This window comes from Vanacampus margaritifer, chromosome 4, assembly GCF_051991255.1.
Source record: "Vanacampus margaritifer isolate UIUO_Vmar chromosome 4, RoL_Vmar_1.0, whole genome shotgun sequence".
NCBI lineage: Eukaryota > Metazoa > Chordata > Actinopteri > Syngnathiformes > Syngnathidae > Vanacampus > Vanacampus margaritifer.
The window spans coordinates 9,966,207-9,990,242 of record NC_135435.1 but is presented as its reverse complement, the minus strand read 5'-3'; the positions used below and the strand labels follow the sequence as shown (position 1 = coordinate 9,990,242).

At 39.8% G+C, this 24,036-nt stretch overlaps 1 protein-coding gene across 12 annotated transcripts in view; it reads right to left on the bottom strand.

Annotated features, from left to right (window-relative positions):
- Positions 1–11,704, bottom strand: part of neo1a (neogenin 1a) — a 175,182-nt gene extending 163,478 nt beyond the window's left edge. For all 12 annotated transcript variants that reach the window (XM_077563980.1, XM_077563983.1, XM_077563987.1 and 9 more), the window contains exon 1: positions 11,168–11,704. In XM_077563980.1, the coding sequence (XP_077420106.1) occupies positions 11,168–11,261 (94 nt within the window). In that variant the 5' untranslated portion in view covers positions 11,262–11,704. The remainder of the gene's footprint in view (positions 1–11,167) is intronic.
- Between the last annotated feature and the right edge of the window lie 12,332 nt (positions 11,705–24,036).

Here is a 24,036-nt window from a genome sequence, read left to right as displayed (position 1 = left end):
CCATTACTGGCCCACCACGCCAAAACCTCTGCTATTGGCCCCTGTGCCCCATCCCCCATTCCAAACACCTCCCTGGAGTCTCATATGACATCTGTGTCTCAGGGTCCTGTGATGGAATGCTGCTCGCCTGCTATTTCTCCGCAGGTGCTCCCTGTTGGCTGCCATCCATTTGCAGCCATGCTGGTGCTGTTCATGAGTGACCTGTCGCAGGCAGGGAGCAAGCAAGGGCGACAAAAGCAGGCGCAATCGAGCCTTGAGTGCCAGTGGTACAGGAATTGGGAGGGAACCGGGGCAGCTGCTTTCCATCACTGCCTATCACACACACATCAAGCCAGATGAAAATCCTCACCTCCAGCAGCTTCTAACTCAGTCTGCCTCATCCTGCTTATCCATTTCACCGAGCTCATCCTGCTCTTCCTCCTCCATATCAGTCACAGCAAGGTCATGTCTGCATTTAGGTGGCTCAAGTGACTGTTTCATCTCAAAAGCTCTGTTTAACAAAGACTGAAGCCAAGCTGCATAGTTTGAGTGCTTGGAGGGATATCAGCAATGGACCAAATAAAAATGCATGCAAGTACTGATCCATTTGAACTCTATTAAAAATACAGACAAATGTCCCCAAAACATGCCCAGTATCCAACATTAGTTTAGTTTCCATTAACCCATTTTTCTTCGAACTTTCAAGAAATGCAAAAATAAAACTGACTGGAAAAATCGAAAAAGGACCCAAAATTCACAAAAAAGTTTTTACCCTTAGAGGGGGTGAATTTTGAAGCGTATCGAAAAAAGGAAAATGTGAATTTTGGCTATGGATACGGGTTTTGGTAATAACCGCTGACAAGACCGGATACACGTCGCACGTTTGGACTGAATATTACGTCTCACGTACGTTTGTATTCACAAAGCAATGTCAGACGATAAAATATGGTATGTTTGGGGGACGACGAAACAAATATTTTTAGAATTAATCAAACAAGAGAATTTTAATGCAATTTTAGATGGAAAACAGCAAAGAAACGCTACAGTTTATCAAGAATTACAAAAACAAACTCATACGACGTCATCGCACGGCGCAGTCGCATCCTGGTTGTCTTCTTTTTTTAAATTACTGGTGGATCACATATCTATGGTGTATACCGCCACCTACGGCGGCAGTCCCCTCTCAATATTCACAAAAGAAGAACAGATGGAAACGGGCATAAGCCGCATGTCCGTTTTGAGCATTTTCAGTACGCATTCTCTAAAAGCAGAGGTGGGGGCACTTTACAAAATTTTCCAACATTGTCCATCCATCATTTTTTGCAGCCGAACGGAATTGCAATCGTCAGACCGTCATTTTATTTTAACCACGCTTCCATCATCAGTTCTTCACCACTAATTTAGGACCGACAGACAAAGGCGGACATTCCGACAGTACTCAGTCCCTCATTCGTCAACAGGTCCGTTGGCACATGACCCGGTTAGTGACGAAAAGACTGACTTAGTCTGTCTTTTTTTTACATTTCTCATCAGAATTCATTCCTAAACCTATATTTTCAATAGCACTGTAAAAACTTTAGTACGACTATTGAAAGAACTGTCACAGAGATGGTCTTCCTCAAAGGTCAATGTTTCTAATCCATATCAGGAAATGAGCCCTCTTATGTGAGGAAAGGGGTGTAATGTTATATGACCATTATCAGTATCATGGAAGTAAACCAAAAAAAAAATGTTACGTCTGGTTTTATAAAGCAGAAGCAAAAAAACAAATCCACAAGCTGCTCTTTTCTAATTCTGAATCCATATAGAAGCCCACATATGTCCCTCAGGGCCTGTTATTTTCCTTACAAGTAAAACATACTCAAAGGTTGTACTAGATATCAAATTTCAAGGGGCAATTATAATTTTCTGGCCTGTCTCAAATTTTACTCTACATTAGCATTCGAGCACAAAAGGAATGCCATCGTGTTTCACGGCGCTGCTGGGGGACTCATTTGTTCAACTGGAAAGAAAGCCACAAAAGCAGAATCAAAAGAGAGGCCCAATTTCATGACACTGTGGCAGTGTAAGAAAAGACGTAGAACGCTAATTTCATATTTTGAGCTGGCTGTCGACCTCTGTCAGCTTTCGATGAGCTCAGAGTTGAGATGAGACTGGCTCAGTGCAGTGAGTGGAGCCAGAGCCAAAGGGGTGCTCCAGCAAGCACAAAGAAGCCTCTATATAACACTGCACTGCTCAAAGGGTCGTTTCAGCTCCAATCTGGCTGCAAAAACAAGGGTTAATACTACTACAACAGCAGCAGGGGGTGTATAAATGAACACAGGGAATCTAGGAAATAACTTGCTGGACACATCAGCAGTTCAAAAATACTATTTGTCTAATAGTCATTAGTAACAAACCAAAATGTTTATGTTTATAGATAAGGCTCAGCTACCTAAAATGCTGCTGCTCTTTGCATGCTGAATCAGTGCAATGGAAAAGTACGGCGTCAGGAAAAAAAAAAACATTCTTGCTGATGCCTAAATATCATAGCATACACACAAACCAAAATGTTAAGCAATTTCTATTGATTTATTATATACTTTTAAAAAAACTCATTTCTAGTCAGGATGCTTGTTAGCACTTTTTTCAGACTGATCTAGCACGAGTACTCAAATCACTGATACCACTAGTAGTTTTGATACATAAGATTTCCCCCAAAAAAACAATTACAGCTAGTTTTAAAGAAAGACCAATATAGCTCAATATGGCATTTTTCCTTAAAATTGCATGAAATAACTGGCAATTTTCAATTCTAATTTCTACTTCCTGATCATAAAACAGCCACAATAGGGCCACCGCCGTGAGGACCGATACTTTGAAATAAGGCAGGATACCAGGCCGGGTACCAGGCCGGGTACCAGGCCGGGTACCAGGCCGGGTACCAGGCCGGGTACCAGGCCGATACCGATATCTGCTATTGGTACTCGCCCAAATTTCTAATAAAACTGAGAATGTGGAAGATGAAAAACCCAACCTCAAACCGAATGCAACAAGAAAACCAAAAAGCTTTGTTAGGAATCTTGATTAGATTAAGCAAACTTGTAATAAAGGGGAACTTGTATGTTTAAAGGCTTTAAAATCTTTAAAATCCTAATCACAATGTAGAAAATATGCTACAGTATCTTATATAAACTGTAAGTTATGTGAATTCTCTGCTCAGTTCTACAAACCATAATTCTTAATAAACCGACCCCAAACTGCACGACCAACAAACTCCTCTCGTTTCCTAATCTGCCATTTGGTCTCATTCTAAATAAAGACATTTACAATCAAATTCAATAATACATTTGTAATCAAGAAGGTTCAACACACAGATTTGAAATCTACTTGGGTTGGTGGACTCCGGCGGTGGGGATGGGAGGCAGGTTGGACAGGAGGTAGGTCTCAGTCCTATAACTACATCTCCTCGAGCCTCACGATCCACAAGTGAGTGACGGCGAACTTACGTTACACGTTTTTATTTTTTTTTATATATTTTTAATAAATTTTCTTAAAAACTTCTTGGGTGGTGGCCAATTTACTTGGGTGGCCTGCCCAAGTATTAACATGGTGTGGGAAACACTGAACACCCATTTTGTCATACAAAATCAACACAAAAACGTAATGTAAATGTAAACCTCTCTAGTGCTATATTTTAACAGACACTGTAGATTTTTTTCATGCTGCTTTTTTTCCATTCAAGTCAGGAAAACTCACAGCCTTGTTTAGAGAACAGCTGTTCAAGCTCAGATGTGGAACATCAGTTTGTATAAAAAGTCACAAAACAGCCATCCGTGTCTAAAGTTGCCAAGAGCCACAGGCCGGGCACAAGACGATGGCAGCCGACGAGATTAAGCAGTGCCCACAATCGACTCTCTGTGACTGAGAGCCTCCACACCCTACCAGCACATGAAAAGCTCCTTTGACCGACTGAAGCCTGAGAAGCTCTCTGTGTAACATAGTTGATACTGTACTCAAAGAGCATGAATGCAGTCTCTCCCATATAAACACACCGACTCCACCACAGTGCAGATGAGCTGACAAATGACTGAAAATCTATGTTGCGCTTTAAATGGGTAGGGGATCAATCGCGAATGCTGTTTGATTTTTGATTCTTGCGTTGCTCTTAAAAACGCAAGCTAATTAACAGCTGCACTACATCGCAAAACTGCACCATTGAGAAGACCTTCAGGTGAATTTATCACATCCTGGAAGTCCTCCAAAGAGACAGCAGAGAATAAATTCATGTCTGAGAGCTGCAGGATGCTGGCACTCCAGCAGGTATGGCGCAATCAAATCAAGGTTATTAATCAGTTAAGATGCCATAATTTGTGACCTCAACGGCTGCCAAGATGAAGACTCACCACCTCACTATTACATTAACTATAAATTACCTTAATTGCGTTTTTAGCTCGCAAAGAAACGATGATCAGTGCAAGCGATGCCAAACTGCTGAGACATGAATGTTTATGATATGCATGTGATCTATTTGAGACTGAACTGTTAGTGCTACAGCTCACTGGAAACACTATTTTGCCTGAATTTCTTCAAGACACAATTCATCAACTCCACGCAATCTGATGTGAAGGCCTCTATGCACCAATCGGACGTCAGCCTACTACTGCCTGTGGCGTTGGCCTGACCGTCGGCACATCACGCCGGAAAAATACTGGAAATGCACACTGCAACAGACAGACACCAACACCAACTATGATGTGCCTTCTGTGCATGTGTGAGAATACCCCTCCATACCATCAGCGGCAGTCGTCCTCATTGTTATTAAACGGCAATCAGAAAGCCCTCTATGGGAGCGGAATATAAAAATGTATGTAAAGAATGCATACCACTTTCTTTTTCACTCATGATGCACACTCTCATGCTCTTTACAGAATATCATATCATGTAGTCTAAAAGTAAATCCTACCTGAACTATCCAGTTGTGTCTCCATGTCTTGCCATAGTTTGGCTTTCGTCACTGGACATACCCTTTGACGGCAATTAATACCAATGACAGTCTCTCTTGAACCACGGTGATGAATTCATCTTCTCAATCTTCTGCCCAGACAGAGATTATACGTCCAAATGCGAAGTGTGTTCATGTGCAAAATGAGCAAAATTGTAAACATCACTTCCTGTTCTTGCTCCATTCGCTGGCTGGATTCGCTAGCTAACAGGCACAGCCAATCAAGAGTATGCAAGTGTCAAGAAGATTTCCCCCGTTACAACGGTGACTTATTCATTAATCAGACACCACATACCGATGCCTGGCCACTTCCCAACTCGGGAGAATTAAACCTACATATAGAGCATGTAAAAAAACTGTTCAACAAATCTCAACAGACACATAAGACTGTCAAAATAAAACCAACTTGTTTCGAACATGAGCGGCCCACTGGATACTAACATACAGTGAGGCTTCAGGACAAAAGCATGACAAGTGGTGTTTATCAGAGCACCACAGAAGCTGACATACACAGCAAGAAAAAGATCGCAAAAACAAAGGTCTGATTTCAAACTCCTCTTTGTCTATGCTTTGCTTTTCCTGTCAGCTCCAAAGAAGGCTTTTCTCTCCCAGAAGTCATTAAGCCTCACCATTACTCAATCACAGCAGAACAAGAAAGCCTGGTAAGCACAACAGCAGCACAGGGAATACAATTTAAAAGTTTGAGAAATAGGTAAAAGGAAAAAAGAGAGACATATTCAAATGACATGTACAACAATAAGAAAAATGTAGCATTCCTCGGGTTACAATGAAGTCTGGAAGAAGTTGTCACACTGGGAACCTTCAACAGCTCTATTGCTTGACAGTGCTCAACATTTTCAAAGCTCCATACTCACTCCTTTAGTTGTGCTTGTCTGTCCTCAAAAGAGCCAACAGACACAAAGAATCAATAACAAATAGCAGTTCATATATATATATATATATATATATATATATATATATATATATATATATATATATATATATATATATATATATATATATATATATATATATATATATATAAAATTGCAAGACTGTCGTGTTATTTTTTTCCACTAATCATCCAGCCCCATTTTTTTTTAGCAAAGTTTGGTTCGTTTATGCATCATTAGGGGTGTGAATTGTACACTGTAAGATTTGTACGAAAATGTATTTATTTATCTGAAACTTTAGGCTTATAACTGTGAGACACTTTATTAAACAAACAATCTGTTGCAATCTGTTTCATGTTTGAACAGCATTGAAATAAATTAAGGCTTAATGTTCCATTAATATAACATTCTTCCATGCTTAACGTGTGAACCCTAAACTCAACTAAGATGTTTTGTTTAATATTCCAATAAAAAATAGATGTTTGAAAATCGATTCGGCCGCATATCAATTGATTCGAGAATTGCGCGCTGTAATATCGCGATATATTGCCAAATCGATTTTTTTAACACCCCTATTCATCATAGCTCGTGGTAGTGTAGAAATTATTTAGAACGTAGTTTTCGCTGCTGTTGTCAATCACAGCCAGATCACGCCCAACACAGAGTTTTTCCTTATAGGCTTAAAGAAAACAGTATAAAGAAGCAAATTAGTAAAATATGGACTATTCATGTAATACGTTAAGTTTCAATCTTCTTCTAATCTTTCTTGTTTTGTTATTGCCAAACTTCTGCTCCACGCTTCTGTCCATTTATCAGCAATATAGTAAAAATGACTGGAAATGTGTATTAACTTTGCCAGTTGATTTGTGTGCACCCCTAAAATTTGAGGTTAGGGGCCACTCCTAGTCATAAAAAGTTAGTCTGGAGCCCTGTAAACTGCAGGAAAAATAACGTCTTGTGTCTCACTGTGTTCCAATGCGTACAAATGTCCCTTCAGATTTCTCTACTTTTATTATTTCGATAGAACTGGTGGGCCAAGGACGGCTGTAAAAAGCCTCGTTTTAACGTGAAATGTGTCCAGCTCCGTAACAGCTTCCGATTCTGAGACTCTTGAATATTTCTTGTATGGTAAAATGTATTCAAACTCAACTCAAGATTCCCTTATTCAGTAAAAGTTTAACCACCTTTTGGTGATGTCTGCACTGTGGATTTTTGTTGTTTCATTTTATGTCATCAAATTTCGACTACATGAACTACTTGACCTTGTAGGTGCATGTTTCTCTACCAGCTAATAAAGTAACACATAATACCCGTACTCTAAACCCTCCAAAATTAAGAAGGTAAATGGACGTATTTCAAAACAGTGGATTACAAGTACATCATGAATACAATAGGATGTGAGAGGGCTATACAAGTTTTACTACATAACAATATGAACACATAAGTTGCAGAGAAGTCAGCTTTGGGGTCACAAAACCAAAATTATGACTTTGATACTGCACCTGTATAAAGTATATTGATACATTGTATACTGAATCAAAAATCATGGCAGAAGCCAAAACTGATCAGTAAAAGCAGCAGAATCACAGATGGCGGCCCGCCAGATCTATATAGCACTGGGGAAAACCTTGTACTCGTCATAAATGTATTTTCTGGTTGTTCTTGTTTATGTTAGATTTACAGTTGAGTTTTTGTAGGTTTTTGAATCAGTGAATAATCATGTTTATTCATTGTGATTTCACACACAATCTTAACAACTGATTACAAATGTTCCCATAATTGCCGAGCCCTAATACAACCCTAGTTTAAATTTTGGCAAGAGACTTCGTGCATGCATTGAAAAACTTCAAGCAAACAGCTGATGCACATTAATTCTGTTATGCAGAAAAATGGGAGCATGTGAAATTGTGAGAGGTCCACTGTGCAAATAACTGAGGCCTTTGCTAAAGTTGAACAGCATGAACAAACCCTGCAGTGCAACGTTTTTAACCAGATTAATTTACGAGCAAATGAGGAAACAGAAGTGCATTGTTGGATGAACTAAAATACTTTTTTTTTTTTTTAACTGTGCCGCAATAGGCAACTGAAAGTTTCATTTGGGTAATACCACAGCCCCTTCGAACCCCCAACAGAAGCACCAGCAGATGTGACACCAAGTATTCAAGAGATATTGATCTGTCTTTCCCCTAACAATTACGCGCCATAATCTGTGACAGTCGGTGCAAATGATTTCAATAAATGCTGTCACTTTGACCAGCCCACGATGCCCTACAAGCACAGACTTTGTAGCCCTACAATAGTGGCAGTATGATCTCGTTGAGAACATCATTACTCCACCTCTTGCATCAAAAGCACTGAGCAGCATCACACTGAGTGTTCACTCTCTACTATGGCAGACCCCAAAAATGCCCAATGTGGGGAGGGGGATTCATTAGTTGAGCAGATGAATCAAACACTTGGCAAAGTACACAGTTATCCAAATCTCTAGATAGAGATCATTAGGACTTTATGCACACTCTAAGCCCATAAATAAATAATCACTGAACTGTATACTCAATATGGTAGACAGCAAGCGCCACTTTGCTTGGACATGTGACTGCTATTTTACCCAATGGCTTGAAGTATAAACAGCAAGTCTCTATTACTACGCTACACTCTGCAATCACATTTGTCAAATAATGTGTCAACATCCACAAAAAGTATTTAAAACCAGTTTGGTAGCCGACGCTCATAACTGTCTTTGCTGCGTGATCATCAGAGTGAGTCTTAGGCCCCCGCCGCAGACCGACCTTTTCGACCACTCGTTTCAGTCACTAGTTTTACTGGGATTGGAAATTTAAATCGCTGGTGGACGTAATGGCCAATCAAAATGTCGTATCATGTGAGCTTTCAAAGACAAAATATACTTTATGGGTCGTACCAATTAATTAAGTACTGTATATACAGAATTGTTCATAATGCACAAAAACGCTCACATTGAAAATTCAGCTTCCGTATACAACGTGACGTATATCTTACCGCCAAGCCGTAACATATACCGTATACACACACACACACCATGCTTTAAAATAGTACTAAATTACATATTCTCAGGACTACTTTTTCCCACATGCTTTGAAGCTTGCATCTTAAACAATGGTGTGGTTAATTCATGATTTTTTACAGGCTAATGAGTAGGAATGTAATAATATCCAAACATCACGATACGATAATTATCATGCTATGAGCCTTCCGATAAATATCACCATATTATGGGGGAGAAATTAAAATATGCTGGTACGACTGATTTACGGGATTGATAACCACCACCACAGTATGTCCGGTTAGAACATACTTTTGTCCATGCGAGAAATAATCCGACCAGGTTTTTTAATTTGCTTGTGTGGGTGTGTGTGGTTTCTGAATAACAAAAAATACAAGTGAGCAATTGCATGTAAATGTCTAATTAGCTCAGATCATAATGATACATGGAGGTCAAATAGCACAGGTAACATTAACCTCAATGTACATACAATCACTAATAACGCTTAATATTGACGCACTTACTTGATAATGCATGCACATTGTGAATGTGAATCAGTTCTATTTGTAGAGGAACTCAACCATGTTACGTTTGTTTTTTTCAATGAGCTTTTTGTTGTTCCTTGCACCTACCTGTTTAACACAAAAAACAAGTTACCCTGACTTACTAAAATGCATCACTTACTGCCATAACTGATAGATACGTTACGTTAAAGAACACAAGAGACATGAATTTATTACTATTCATTTTTTCCCCCTTTACACTCTATATACACACAATTTCACAAAAAACACTAAAGTATCTTCAAAGCAACGTTTTGGAAAGGCTGGAGAAGAACATCAGTGTGCCAATGAAAACAACAGTTGTTTGAAAAGTCTGCGGGCCACGGTACATCTCTAAGGTGGTCTGTGTTAATAAAACCTTGTGCATAGTGCTGTGTAAAAGCAGAGAGGGTGGCCAAATGTTTACACATTTCAGCAAGTTATTTGCTTTGTCCGCTGGGAGACAATCAGCACACAATTCAGTCCCAGCGGGATTACAGAGATAAGATAGGGCCTAAATGGATTTTACACTGCCAACAGCAACTTGTTTACAAAAGCCAAACTTTTTGTGGAATGTTACAACAACTTGCAAAGGGAGGAGTTGGAAGAAAAGCAGCCACATTTGAACAGATTAGGCAGAATTTTAATTAAAAGCAAGGCAATCTGTTGAGCCTGTACCTGGCCCGAGGGGACAAACTTGTCTACAACTCTGCCAACTTGAGATGACTATGTTAAAACCTGCAAGTAAACGTGTTGTGAATAAACTGATATTTTGAGGAGGGGCGGGGGCTGGCACCCCATAATTAGTAATTTGAGACTGATCCACTACGTGTGGGTCCCAGTCCAATTCTCTGGAATCAATCAAACCTCCTAAAGGAACTCCCTGGTCCCCCTAATCTCCTGGTTTTATTACTTTCCAGACAGTCAGCCTGTTTCACCCTACCCCCATCTCCCTCTTTTGTATGGGTCTCCTACTAACTAAACCAAGGAGGGGCTTTTTTTCCACACACTCCCTCTCCCTCTCTCTCTCTTGCCTCCCTTTTCACCACTGCAGAACTCCTCATGGAGGAGAGGGTCTTTCATCAGGCTTCATACGCAAGCAGAGACCCGTCAGTCGCAGGCTTTTCTTCTTTACGAAGCCTTTCCCAGCACATGAACAGCCTTTTCTCACACGTAACCTGGGCCGAGTCCTTTAGTCTTTTCCAAACACGTGCTTTGAAAGGCTGTAAACCCAAACAGGCATTTTCTATTATTATACTTAAAATGGCAACAGATTGCCAACAGTGACTTGGGCTCAAGCTGCAATCAATAGCTCTCTGATGTCTAACAATGGGGTGTGGGTAGTGACATTTCCCACAACCGAACACCACCAGTTGGACTGATGGTGAAAAGCTAATGAATTGCGAATGTGTTTATCCATCAGCTAAACGTGTATTGACACCCAGGTAATGAGATGTCGACTGGACTGATGGTGCCGCTTCCCACTCTTGGTAGTGACTATTTGCATAGAGGCCAATACATTCATGAGCACAAAACACGTGTTTGGTTGGCATTCCACATTCAAAACATCAAATCAATTTTGGCGGAGACACGGCATCCAAATGTGCATCCAATGGTGACGGGTCAAACAAGTCTACTTTTAAACTCGGCTTTTCTAAGACAATCTGAGCTTTTGTTCGTACACCCCACGGCACGTTATGATTAAAGTTTCCACACTTTGAGAAAGAAAAACGAGCGAGACGTGTACCTTTGTCGACATGCTTGGCCGTCGTGCTCTCCGTGCACAGAAAGGTGAGACAGGAGAGGAGAGAGAGGAGCAACAGAGCTCCCCGCTCGGCCATCACTTTTCACAAATAAATCTTGGCAGGCTTCAGGAATCCCGGCTTTTGAACGAAATCCTTTCCCCCAAAATCCTGGAAATGCGCCAAGAAAAAAAAAGTTCAAAGCGGCAAACCGCGAAGGCGCATGCGGAGCCAGGTACTTAGAAAAGCGTCCGGGTAAAACATGGAGCTGGGAAAGAGAGCGCCGCAGGTTATGCACACTCTTTTCGCAACTTGGTCGAGGCAGAGGTCGGAAGAAAAAACCACTCATCAATCCATGACTACGGACGTGCAGCGCAACGGAGAGCAGAGCGGGCGATGGACGTCCAACACGCCGACCTCTCCACTCAAATGTCGGCACAAACAAGAACGAGCTCGTCAAGGGGGAAATGAGATCCAGGCAGAAAGAGAAATCTCGACCGTAGCCAGCTCGCGGCTCACGGTTGGGACGTGAGCGTGAGGGAGCAGCGTGGTGGAGGAGGAGGGGGAGGTTGAGGAGGGCTGGAACTCCTATGGCTCCCCGGAAAACAGGGCGTGGAGCCTCACGGAAGTTTGGATCCTGGCGGCTTGTTCAGGCAGCCACTAAAATGTGGTCAGGAGTTTGTTTTTGAAATTCAAGTCAGGGCAGGGACCCTCGGTTAAAATAAATGTTTCTATTAGTTCAAATTTCGTTATTGACTTATAATTTTCGGTTAGTTTTGCTCAGTTTAATATAGATAATACATTATTATTTTTAATCCTTCGTTTTAGTTTAGTTTGTATTAGTTAATAGGCTATTTGTTTTGCGTGTTTGTATGTGTGTGTGTTTTTTTTAATACAGTGTATTCGGTGGTAAGGTCACAATAAGCGCGTATGCAATAAAAACTAAGCAAAAAGATAAACATTTTAAAATGTTCTAGTCACTACCAGAAGAAGAAATCAAATTATATACAACATTCAAGTGCAGTGCTTCCAAGGTTAGATGTAGATATCGTGCCTGGTCAAAAGTCACAGTATCCAGGACACACATGTACATTACAATGGACAGTAAAGTCAATTAAACATATTGTATAGGGATGGACCGATTATCTGGCGGGCCGAGTATAGGCGCAGATATTCGGCATTTTGATGAATATCAGCATCAGCCTTTTGAAAAATTCTGATGGCCAACAAGAGAACAGTTTAAAACTGTGCTAACTTCTGGAAACTATCATGTATTTCAATTTTCAGTTAACTTTATAAGAGATACTGCTGAGCCAGTGAACTCTCTGTACTTTTTGAGATATGTTGAAAGTTCAACATTTCAGTTATTTTGAAATTTTGGAAAACTTATTTACTGTAGAAAAGGGTGATATTTACTTTTCAACATTTTCATTTATTTTTTTAAGACATGCTGGTTAGCCTGGAAACTCCCAGGACTTTTTATTATAATTTTAAAACAAATATGTCTATTGTAGTGTAATAACATGTTTAAAAACATTTCAACAAAGTGAGTTGGTTTTTGTATTTTAAAAAACTCTGACACCAATATTTTCCATTTTCCTGAAAGTTAATATTCAGTCCAAATACCGCCATGACTACTAATAATTGGTATTAGCACTGACAAAAAAAATATTGGTATGTCTCTATTTGTAACACCCTATGTAGTTAAAGGATGACAGTCACTGAGGCTTTTCAGTTGCTTTATTCCCCTAAGTGTTAAAAGGATGCACATTCATTCAAGAGCTGCTATCGGCCACAACTCACATTTACAGAAAACTTTCATGACTTGTCCGAATGCCGTCGCTAGACCATCCCTGTGGACCAGCAACATTTCTTGCCATCAAAGGAACACAGTCTTCATACTGGGGCTGCAACTAATGATTATTTCAATAATCAATTAATCTGTCTATTATTTTGTCAATTAATCAATGAATAGGAATTTTTTTAACCCCTTCGGATCCATAGATGATTGCAGTGGACATGACATATTTGCATGTCTAAACCAATAAAACGCATAATTTGGATGATATCAACACTTCTGGTTCATGATTGGATCCTAGCTAACCAATCACAATCGCAAGTTGATTATAAAACACAAGAAAACATCCATTCATTTCGCTCAGCATTTAAATGCAATTTCAAGGTGTGTACCACCTTAATTTTGTTTTGTTTATGAAAACAGATTTAATTAAGCAAATGTATGAAATGTCCTCCTAATTGCGATTAAGAAGCCACATACATTACCTAATTGCTGTGCTTGATTGCAATTGATCTATGGATACATGCTATTAGGGAGTGGTATTTAGATCATTTGAACACAATTATATTGCATAATAAACGTAATGTGTACAAAGTAATGTTTTTGTACTTTTATTTTTACTTAAAATGTCTACAAAATTGATCAGACCTGTTTAGAATTCAGTTAAAGACATAAAGTCATAAAGGCCAAAATTTCAAATTGTGGTTGCCAGATGATAGTTCCGCATTTCATGGATAAACACGTGCTTAGTTTACATCTCATCATTGTAAGGGTTAAACAAGGTTTATTATGATATATAGTACATACCAAAAGCTCCAGTCATATAATTACAACATCGTATGGCTTAGTTATTTAAATATAGAGGCCGTATTTCAACATCTGTAACTTGACTCAACAGATGACGTCGCTCGGTGGCTGGAAATCCGAAGAAAGGCTTAAGTAGTAAAAAATAGTCCCCTAAGCTTCAGATAAAGTTGCTTGAAATGATCCCTGGGGCAGAGTGTATTGTATTTTGGCAGGGAATGAAAAAGACGATAAAAGTGACAGTGAGGCTAAGATTCCAAGGAGAAACCACCCTTTGCTTGTGACTTGGCTTAAGGGGGAACGGAATGAGGAAAAACAGGCCTTGTCAGTCCTAAGCCTGCATCAGAGTGTAAAAACAAAGCTTTTCACTTAGAAATATGGAACAGCTCCCTCCGCTGGTATGAAAACCCCACGGCATACTCATCATGTCCATTTTACCCTTTTGCTAAATTGGTGTGCCTCAGGGCTCACATTTTAGGTCAGTCTTTTTTCTTTTAATTATATACAGTGCAAGTGTTTACAAAAACACGTAACTGAAAGAAATTAGCCTCATCAGCAGGAGTACAATGTTGTTTATGTTTATCTTCAATTGTGAGTCTGATATCCAACACATTGAACACATTTTGTGTAACCTGAAAAGAACACACCACACATTTTAGTAGCGCGGAGGAACAAAGATATGAGTTTCATTTGAAAGTTGCGCCATGCTTTTTGGGGGTGGGGGGCAACACACCAAAAAATCAACAGAATGTAGAACTCCCTGAAGTATTTTACATTTAATGTCAAGCTTTAGCTATGTATGCAGATGTATAATTGATTGCATAAGTGATGAAATAAGGTCGAATAAATTGCAAAGCATTGTTTTCATACAAAGTAAGTAAATATTGAAATTTACTGTTGGTAGGTGTTCTCAATTTTAGTAGCACTTTTCAGAATGGATGAATATAGCATCAAATATAAATTCAGCTTAATCCTCTCCTGTCATCAGTTATTCATTGTCTCAAATTGTCTGTTCACATTACTTTTTTTTGTTGATTTGTATCACGTTGGACATAATAAGTTCACCTTTACATACACTTACAGTACATAACTGAGTTACAAACTCGGACCATTGTTTACATATTGTTGGAGCTGATTCTCTACAGTGACATAAGAAACAAATGAGAAGAATGATTTACCAAAAATAAAACTTGTTTAAAATCAATTTATTATGAATATTGTGAACAAGGGCCCAAAATGATTAGTAATAATAATGCATCAGACTTATACAGCGCTTTTCTAGACACTCAAAGATGCTTTACAATGGAACAGATACATTATTAATGTACTCACACTGTGGTGATAAGCTACTTAAGTAGCCACAGCTGCCCTGGGGCAGGCTGACAGAAGCGTGGCTGCCAGTTTGCTCCTATGGCCCCTCCTACCACCACCAAACATTCACACCTTCCATACACCAGTGAGTAGCACTGGAGGCAATGTGTGTGAAGTGCCTTGCCCAAGGGCATAACGACACATGACTTGGGGAGAGCAGGGATTGAACAGCCAACTTCCTGGTTACTGGACGACCGTCTCTACACTCTGAGCCACGTCCGCCATTAGTAACTGATCATGAGATCAATAACCTTCAATTCTTCCTACAACATCAAATCACTCGAGAATGCCTTGGAATGGTGGTGCATAATATCAAGAGACATTCTGCATTCTTATGTAATCCTTGTGAGATCGCTGTGAAGGGGTGCATGCAGTATAGCAAGGCATGTTCCACATATCATACACAAGTCCAGATTTATATTTGAAGGCTAGTAGGCTTTAGGTGAAAAATATTATGGTCGCTTCTTGAGTAAAATAATGAATATTGAAATATATAATTTAAAAACAAACTCCTGTGCATTTTTTGTATGTGTTTGTAAAGAACCACCAAAAGCCAAATACCACCAAACGGGAAAAATAAATAAATAATGGTGATTTCATACTCACTGTAAAATCTGGACCTGTTGAGTTGAACACAAAGCAAAGCACCATGACTTCTGTTGTATGACTGGCAACAGTGGGATGCACATGTTAATTGTACCTTCTGCCATCTAGTGGAAAAGCATTTAATTGCTCTGCCTGTCACTACATATCGCTGGCATGGATAGATGAGCAAAGGTAAAGTATTTTTAGGTAACAATTTTTTATTTTTTATTTTTATTTTTTCTTATGGAGAGCTCAGTATTGTTCATTCGGTAATTTTACCGATTTGACATGTCATCATCACTGCTCTCTTTTTTTGGGGGGGTTTGTTTTTTTGTATGTGGGTGAGTATGGGAATGTGCGTGTGCACGTGTGTGCGCGCATGTGAGTGTGTGTGTATTCATTAGTTCACTTAAGACCTATTAAAAAAAAATCCCATACCGTTCACCTAACCGAACACTTCCAGCCAGAGTCGTGAGGCCGTCAGGAGACCCGAGGAAGGACCAAAGAAAAGAAGGTAACAATTTTTGGACCAATGTAGTGCAATTGGATAATTTCCCATGGCACACATGAAGATCTCTTATGGCACTCTAATGTACCATCATGGGCCATGTCACATAACTGCAATACATACAGGACCACTCACTTTTACCTTTACTTCAAACACATGAAGTAAGCGAAATGTAAACGACTTAGTAAGTTTAAGTTCAATACTTAAACAAATAAGTACATTTAATGTAATTTAATTTTGATATTTACAGTAAACACTTAATATTCTACAAAGAGACATTAACTTCTACCAAAGTTATTTTATGTTAGGATGCTTGTACGTTTATTCAGGTACTTCAAAAAAGACTGCTTGAGATACTATGTAACTGAGTCAGAGTTGTATTTATGTAAGATATTACGAAAATGTCACCTTAGATGATGCCATAAAGCGCCACAGACCGCAGTCATGGTCATTGTACCATTACATGACTGACCATTATAAAATAATGGAAAACCTTAATTTCTACCTGAGATAGATTTAAAAAAAAAAAAATTGAAGTCCATTCGAGCATGACGCAAAACTGCTCCACTGCTTGGTTTTCTCTCTCGTTTTAAAGAGGCGATATAATAAGAGTGTTTCATTGTGAAGTTGCTAGTTAAAGTCAACTCATATCCACAGGCCAATTAAATAATGCACATGCACACTTTTCAGCTTGCAGTCTGTTGCCTGGCGTTGAGGGGATACAGTTCTCTTGGATTATTGGATAAGGTTATAACAAATGGCTAACATTACACAAATATATACATTGGTATCCTGAATTATGCAAGCGAGAGTATCCAGAGACGACAGTGTATTATTATATATGAGATTTATTGTTCCTCTTTTTGTACAGTATGTAGAGGGCTGCACAACAATGCTTGCGGCAGCCATTATGAGAAATTCGCACTGTGAGTAAATGGAGTACAGTACATGCCATTTTCCATCCATCCATCCATCCATCTCCTTATTAGGCGTTTGGATGAGCTGGAGCCTACTAAAGCTAACTTTAGAGAGGGTTAATACAGAGTCTTCACTTAACCTAACATGTTTTTTAAATCTGGGGGGTAAATTTGGGAAAATCCACAAACACACGAAGAAGAACATGCAAACACTAAACAGAGAGGCAGAGATTTTAACCCTGAACCGCGAGGCTAACATGCTAACTACTAAGTAAACGTGTTAATCACTAATCACCGCACTCCTGGTTTGAGACGAGTAGAGGACAGCTAGACTGTATATCACTAGAAGGAAGTGTATTGCTCTGTGCAGATCTCGAGGTCAGAAGACAGTCGATGAGCGGGTAGGAGGGATTGCCGTGCTTGAACAAACCATTTTTGAGGCAAGGGGGTGTGCTCTATTTTTGTTGTTAGATTATTACATTTCAACCAAGTACTGCATGGTTGCATACTTTTATAACTTATTTAAAAAGGGCATACAATAATAATACAAAAACAATAGTAAGTAATAATCTTTAAAATGTTAATGGAGCTGCGATTCAATTTGGGGGTGCTTGAGCACCCCCAAAAATGGGCGTTCTTGTTTTTGCTCCTCGCCATTAAGCACAAAAGAGCACCTTGAAGCTCAATTAACGAAGAAGTGAGTCAATAGGACAGTCATAGTCAACACAGGCGTGGTGGCCGCCGTGGCTGTGATGTGTTTAATTTAATTGGGTTTATTTTCTCCTGTCCAATGTCCGTCTACCACAGAGGTTAAAGTGTCAAAACTTTAATTTACAGACTAGTCTAGTGGTCTTATTCTTGCACGAGCCCAGTATAACTCCCACACAACTTATGAGGGACATTTTCCCTGTCTATAATTTGTTCAGAGAAGAGCAGTTTTCTTTAAAAAATGTTCCAGCCATATGAAATCACAAAGGTTAACCAAAAAAATAACCGCCTGAATAGGCAGCAGCAATATGTCTTCATGGTTAAAATCCGCATATACTGCATAAAACATGCTTGTACTTCCTGAAGACACTGTCATATACTCTCAGACATGGAGACAGATTTCATGCAGCACTTGCCTTCACTTTTCCCGCTGCCTAATGCTAAGAATTACACTAATTACCACTTGGGGTGCGGCTGAAGAATGCAGTGTACAGGCAACTTTACTATAAAGACTTTTACAGTAGCATCCTCCTAACAACAACAGTGACAAGTGAACTAAAGAAACGTTACAATACAATTACTCATATTGATTCAAAAAATGTTGTCCGCACACTGCTCAAAATGATAAATGGAACACATAATCATCACTGTGTGAACCAGTCAATCATACTTTCAAGACACCAACGTGTTCAGTTATGCAGGTTCAACACATTCAGATTTTTTTCTAGCGACCCTGCACATGATGAGGAAAAAAATCAGCAAGTTAAGTATCTTACTGCTCTTATAGTGTTGTGGTGTACTCAAGACAACCAACACACAATGCACACATAACCACATCTTAGTCTGTGCCTCAAACCAGATGCCTCTCATTGCATGAATGCTAAAAACAAGAAGAAGCTAGCCTAGGCTAACTTATTTGGCATTGGCACTACATTGCAGTTGCAGTTGCAAACTCATTTCTTTTTTATTGGGCTGACTAACTTGGTATGTTATACAGACACTAAACCAAAACAGCTGCTCTTCTATTTGTTCCCAAGTAGGCCATAGCAATAGCCATGTCTCGGTCTTGACCTCCAAAAGGCTTGATCTTGTTTCTGTCTTGACTTAAGTGTTGGTCTTGTCTCGTCTTGACCTCCAAAAGTCTTGGTCTTTCTTAGGCCCCGTCCAGACGGAAGCCAAGCATGCTTCGTCCCTCAAACAAATCTCGTACACACAGAAGCATTTCAAGACTGTGTGCGTGTGTCCAAAAGAAGACGCTGAGGACATTTAACGTCTGTAATGTATATGACAAGTCTGGAGTGGTGCTGTAGCACAGCCACAGGGAATTAACGGAAACCGTAGAAGAAGAATCAGCGGAAAAGACGAACACTTTTTTCCCCTAACTTTATTGCAATCTACAGAACAAACATGGCTTTGCATGTATCGAAACAACATAGAAAAAGACGAACACAGGAGAAGTGACAATGGCGGGTAATTCAAGTACAACACCGCTTGTTGAACGTGAGAATAAAGAAGCAAAATATTTTGCTGCAAAAGCATAAGCAAGCTAAAGAGGCTGCGCAAAGCGACTACGACACGGCTATCCGCCATTGTTGTTGACAGACTGACTGTTTGCATGCAGTCATGCGAGAATTGGCGCATACGTCATCAATCTGCGACAATGCGTCGTCATCGAGCTGCGATCATTACGTCATCGCTGGAGGAGTATCCTGCACATGGTGTCCAGATGGACGTGTACGGGGCGCGTTTTGAAATCTTTCCACTCTGGAGCCCGGTTTTAAAAGTGATCGGTTTCAAGCTCCGAAACCGCGCCGTCATGTGTACAAACGGCCTAAACGGTAAGAAACTTGTGAGGATACATTGAAACTGGCTTTCGTGTGGATGGGGCCTTAGTCTCGACCTCCAAAAGTCTTGGTCTTTTTCAATCTCGACCTTCAAATGTGTTGGACGTGTCTCTGTCTGGACCTACAAAAGTCTTGGTCTTGTCTCTGTCTCGACCTTCAAAAGTCTTGGTCTTGTCTCGGTCTTGACATCCAAAAGTCTTGGTCTTGTCTTACTCTCGACCTCCAAAAGTCTTGGATGTGTCTCTGTCTGGACCTACAAAAGTCTTGGTCTTGTCTCGGTCTTGACCTCCAAAAGTCTTGGTCTTGTCTCTGTCTCGACCTCCAAAAGTCTTGTTCTTGTCTCAGTCGTGAAATCCAAAAGTCTTGGTCTTGTCTTGCTCCCGACCTCCAAAAGTCTTGGTCTTGTCTCACTCTCGACCTCCAAAAGTATTTATCCTGTCTCAGTGTCAATACTCTCTAGTCTCGATAATGCCTCAGTCTCGGGCGGTGTGGTTTTGTCTACAAAATAAATATTGACCTAACACACCCCACACCACCCGAAAACACATCAGACCAAATTCCTTTGGACACATTTTTACACACGTTTACCCAACTTTACAGTGTCCGAATACAAGATTTGTAAGGCTGTTTAACGTATGAAACAAAGATCAAACTTTTTATTTATTCCTGACTTTTCAAGGAGGATTAATTTGATATTCTTTAATGTCCAAATGTTCTTTAAAATCCATAAAGTCTTAGAGATTGGGCCAATGCGACAACCATTCTTTTGTACAAGAAAGACACATGACTCCTTGGCAGCTTGGCGGTGACAGTAGTTTAGTGGTGTGCTTGAAATGTCAGTGGCTTTTAATTAATATCTAGTCAAAGCTATTAAGCCCAAGAGTTTTTGGTTGGCCAAATGTTTTCACACTACAACAGACCCACTTCTGTGCATATTTCACAGCCAGACGTGAGTGATTCTTTCTCTGGCTCATTTGCTCAATATGGTCAAGAACAGACCCTGCACTCCAAGGCCCTATATGTACATTTGAGCTTAATCATGAAGGCGCAAAGGCATTTACAAGTATGATGATGGGAGAAAGAAATGTATAATTTGTCAAAATTGGCTTCCAAAACAAATCTCACGATGTTTGATAATGCCCAGTGCCCACTTTCCCCGCCTTCTCGGTTAGACTTCATCGTGAGAAGGCAGACGCTTCCTTATCATCTCAGCAGGAGCTCGCTGCGTGTAGACACTGGCCTTATAAATGGCGCTGTATAAACATGGGCTTCAAAACGAATACTCTATGCAGTGTGGAATTTGCCATGCTGGCTGCTTTGAGTTACTGGCATTTAAATATGTTTAAAGAGACCAACTGTGGAGTCCCCTGCATTTTTCCTTGCTTTATGAGTAAATATTTGCAAGTTTTTGGACAACTCTGTTGATACATTCAAATACTAAACATCCTGCTGCTGTTGTGATGAAGGCTGGTGTATGTTATGACTTGTACTGTACAGTGTTGTTCCAACTTCCAACCCCAATCAGTTTTTCATTCCTATTTTGACAACTTGGTGTGCCCGCTGCCGCTCCAGATGGGCTTGGTTTGTTTGCAGTTCATGCTACTATGAAAGGGTGGCTTTCTATCGCTCATAATGAGCATCTTTCAGATGAGTTGAAGTCACTTAAGGGGCTGCGTCGGCAACACGTGAGACTTTCCAAAGATGTGCAACCGCAGGCTGCTCAACATCCACCTTCCTCTTCAGCCTCAGCTTTTGTGGTTAAGGGCCTTCTTCCTGACAGAGGAGGTGGACTGTTGTTTCTGGAATTGCCATGGCCACTTACCCGGACTCTATCAATCAACATGAACTGCAAATCCTTAAAAAGTGCCAGGAGATCTGCAGTAAATTGAAAACGTGAAGTAGCACCTAATGTTCCGTGCATTTTTTTTTGTTTTTACGGGGTCAAAGAAAGCATTCTTTTTGACCTGACACAAATGTAGAGTGTTTCATTGTGATGGTCTATGGCCAATTTTACTCGCATATTTTCTGTTATTCCCCCATCTTGCAGTTAAGCGTGAATTTGTGGCCACAGGGTTGCTGTGTAATGGTTTGTTCAAGATGGATGATCATGGGAGGTGACCGGTGGTCGGGGCACATTGAGTATATGTGGTCCAGTCTGACAATGAAATGGAAAATGCCATTTTGCTATAATGGGAAATGGGGATGCCATGTGACAGGGAAGGACGACGAGAACAGGGCCCTCCAACAGGGAAGCTTAATACCGCAATCTTTCTGGCAGAACAGATTGAAACGATTACTGTGAAGGGAACGTTCAGTTTAGGGATTTTTTTTCTCATACACAAGGTGGATTTTCTGACCAAAGTGAGAATGTCAAGGGTTACGGCAGTTACTACCAGATCCTGCTTTGCTGTGTTTAGCATCTTGGATTATTTTTGGCTCCATGAGTTATGGCATGTGTGATTAAGACAAGGACTGATGATGAGATAATTACATATTTTGGAAATTATATGCTGAATTCTAGGTACTTACAACATGAAGAGTAAAAAGATAAGTTTTGGGTGCAATAAAACCTCACTGGAATTTCCTGTCCTGACTCAGACACACTTGGTATTACGTTTTGAAATGAAAAAAACAAGACTTCCATACTGTTCAGTAAATCAAATTAACGTGAAATGGAATGTACACATTATTACATATCATCGGGACCACTTTTGAGTAACACAACATACAGTATGTGAACCTGACAGTGACAGACTCAGTTAAAGACATAACACAAAACATTAGTCATAAATTAATTTTAAAAAGGTTGTATTTTAGCATGAGTTCAACCTTGTTAGATGAAATCACAACAAAAACATAACAAAACATAATACAAATTTTGAGTAGTCACCAATACCGATACCAAGTACTGATACCACCAGTATTTTTGATACATTACAAAAACAATCACACAGAATTTCAAAGAAACACCAAATATCCCAATTTAGCACTTTCCCTTAAATAGCATGTAACTTTTTATTCTAATTTCGAGTTCCTGATTGTAAAATGGCCTCAAGATGGTGCCATTATGAGTACCGATACTTTGAAATAAGGCCAGGTATCGGCCCGTTACCTAGTATCTGTATGTGCCCATCCCTACAAAATATCATTGAATGGTAACTAACTGTCATGACTGTGTACAGATAGAACAGTATTTCCTGTTCATAGTTTCGCTGTGCATGGTGGAATATGGCTTAGCACATCTGCCACACAGCTCTGAGGTTCTTGGCTCCATGTGGAGTTTGCAGGTTCTTTCACTGCTTGTGTGGGTTTTCTCTGCGTAATTCAGCTTCCTCCCACATTCAAACATGAATGTTTGGTGGACATCCTTTTTTCGGGCTGACACAGAGTAAATGCATACAAATATAAAAATATTACTTTGGGTACTTTTTCTTTTGGTTTTAACCTTTCACACTCATGCAATATCTGAAACTCTTTACATTTTCGCCATGTCAAGGACAACATGTCAATTCATTAGATCAGCTTTAAACTTGGTGGAGATACAGTGGGTAGGTAGATAATTACTTAGCTTTATTGTTTTGGGAGGTGGAGGTTGACCAAGGATGTGCAGTGACGGGAGAAAGAACCTCACCCACACCATGAAAAGTGGGGAAAAAATACATTAAATCAAATTCTGTCAAATTTTGCATATTTCCCCTATCTGGGTCAAATAAATATCATCTTATTTTAATGACCATGATTTCAAAGTCAGAATTGTTAGATTTGTGTGTTTCCTACATGGGCAAGATGTGAAGTGAGGCTCACTTCAAATGATGCAAATCCCTCACAAACTTATTAAGGAGTGTTGTGCTGGCATGTGCCTGTTTTTGTCTCTCTTCATTTCTCCAATGTCATGCTTTCACTTCTGACAACTGCAATATGGACTCTAGTTTTGTTGTGTTACATACAGTAATTCGTTTGACTGATCACTTGAAATTGCAGACCAAAAGCACAAGGTGAGGCAGGTATAACTCTGCCTCACTTAAGAGGGTGTATAAGAAGACAAAAGTACATGTTGGTGCTTTTCTTCTTGGTAGATGTACTGTAACAGTGTAAAAAAAATATACATACCTGCAATGGCCATCTTTGCTGTACATGGTTAAATTATGAATGAAACAGCACTATCATTGACCCTACGCAGGGTTCCGGAAGAGGAATGCACTGTGGTGAGTTGCATTTCTTGAATGTTAATTATAAAATTGTGTGTGTGTGTATATGCTCGTCAAAAATTTGAATATCCTCAAAAAGTTGAATAATTTCCGTAATTCCATTCAAAAAGTGTAACTTTCATAGATTATAC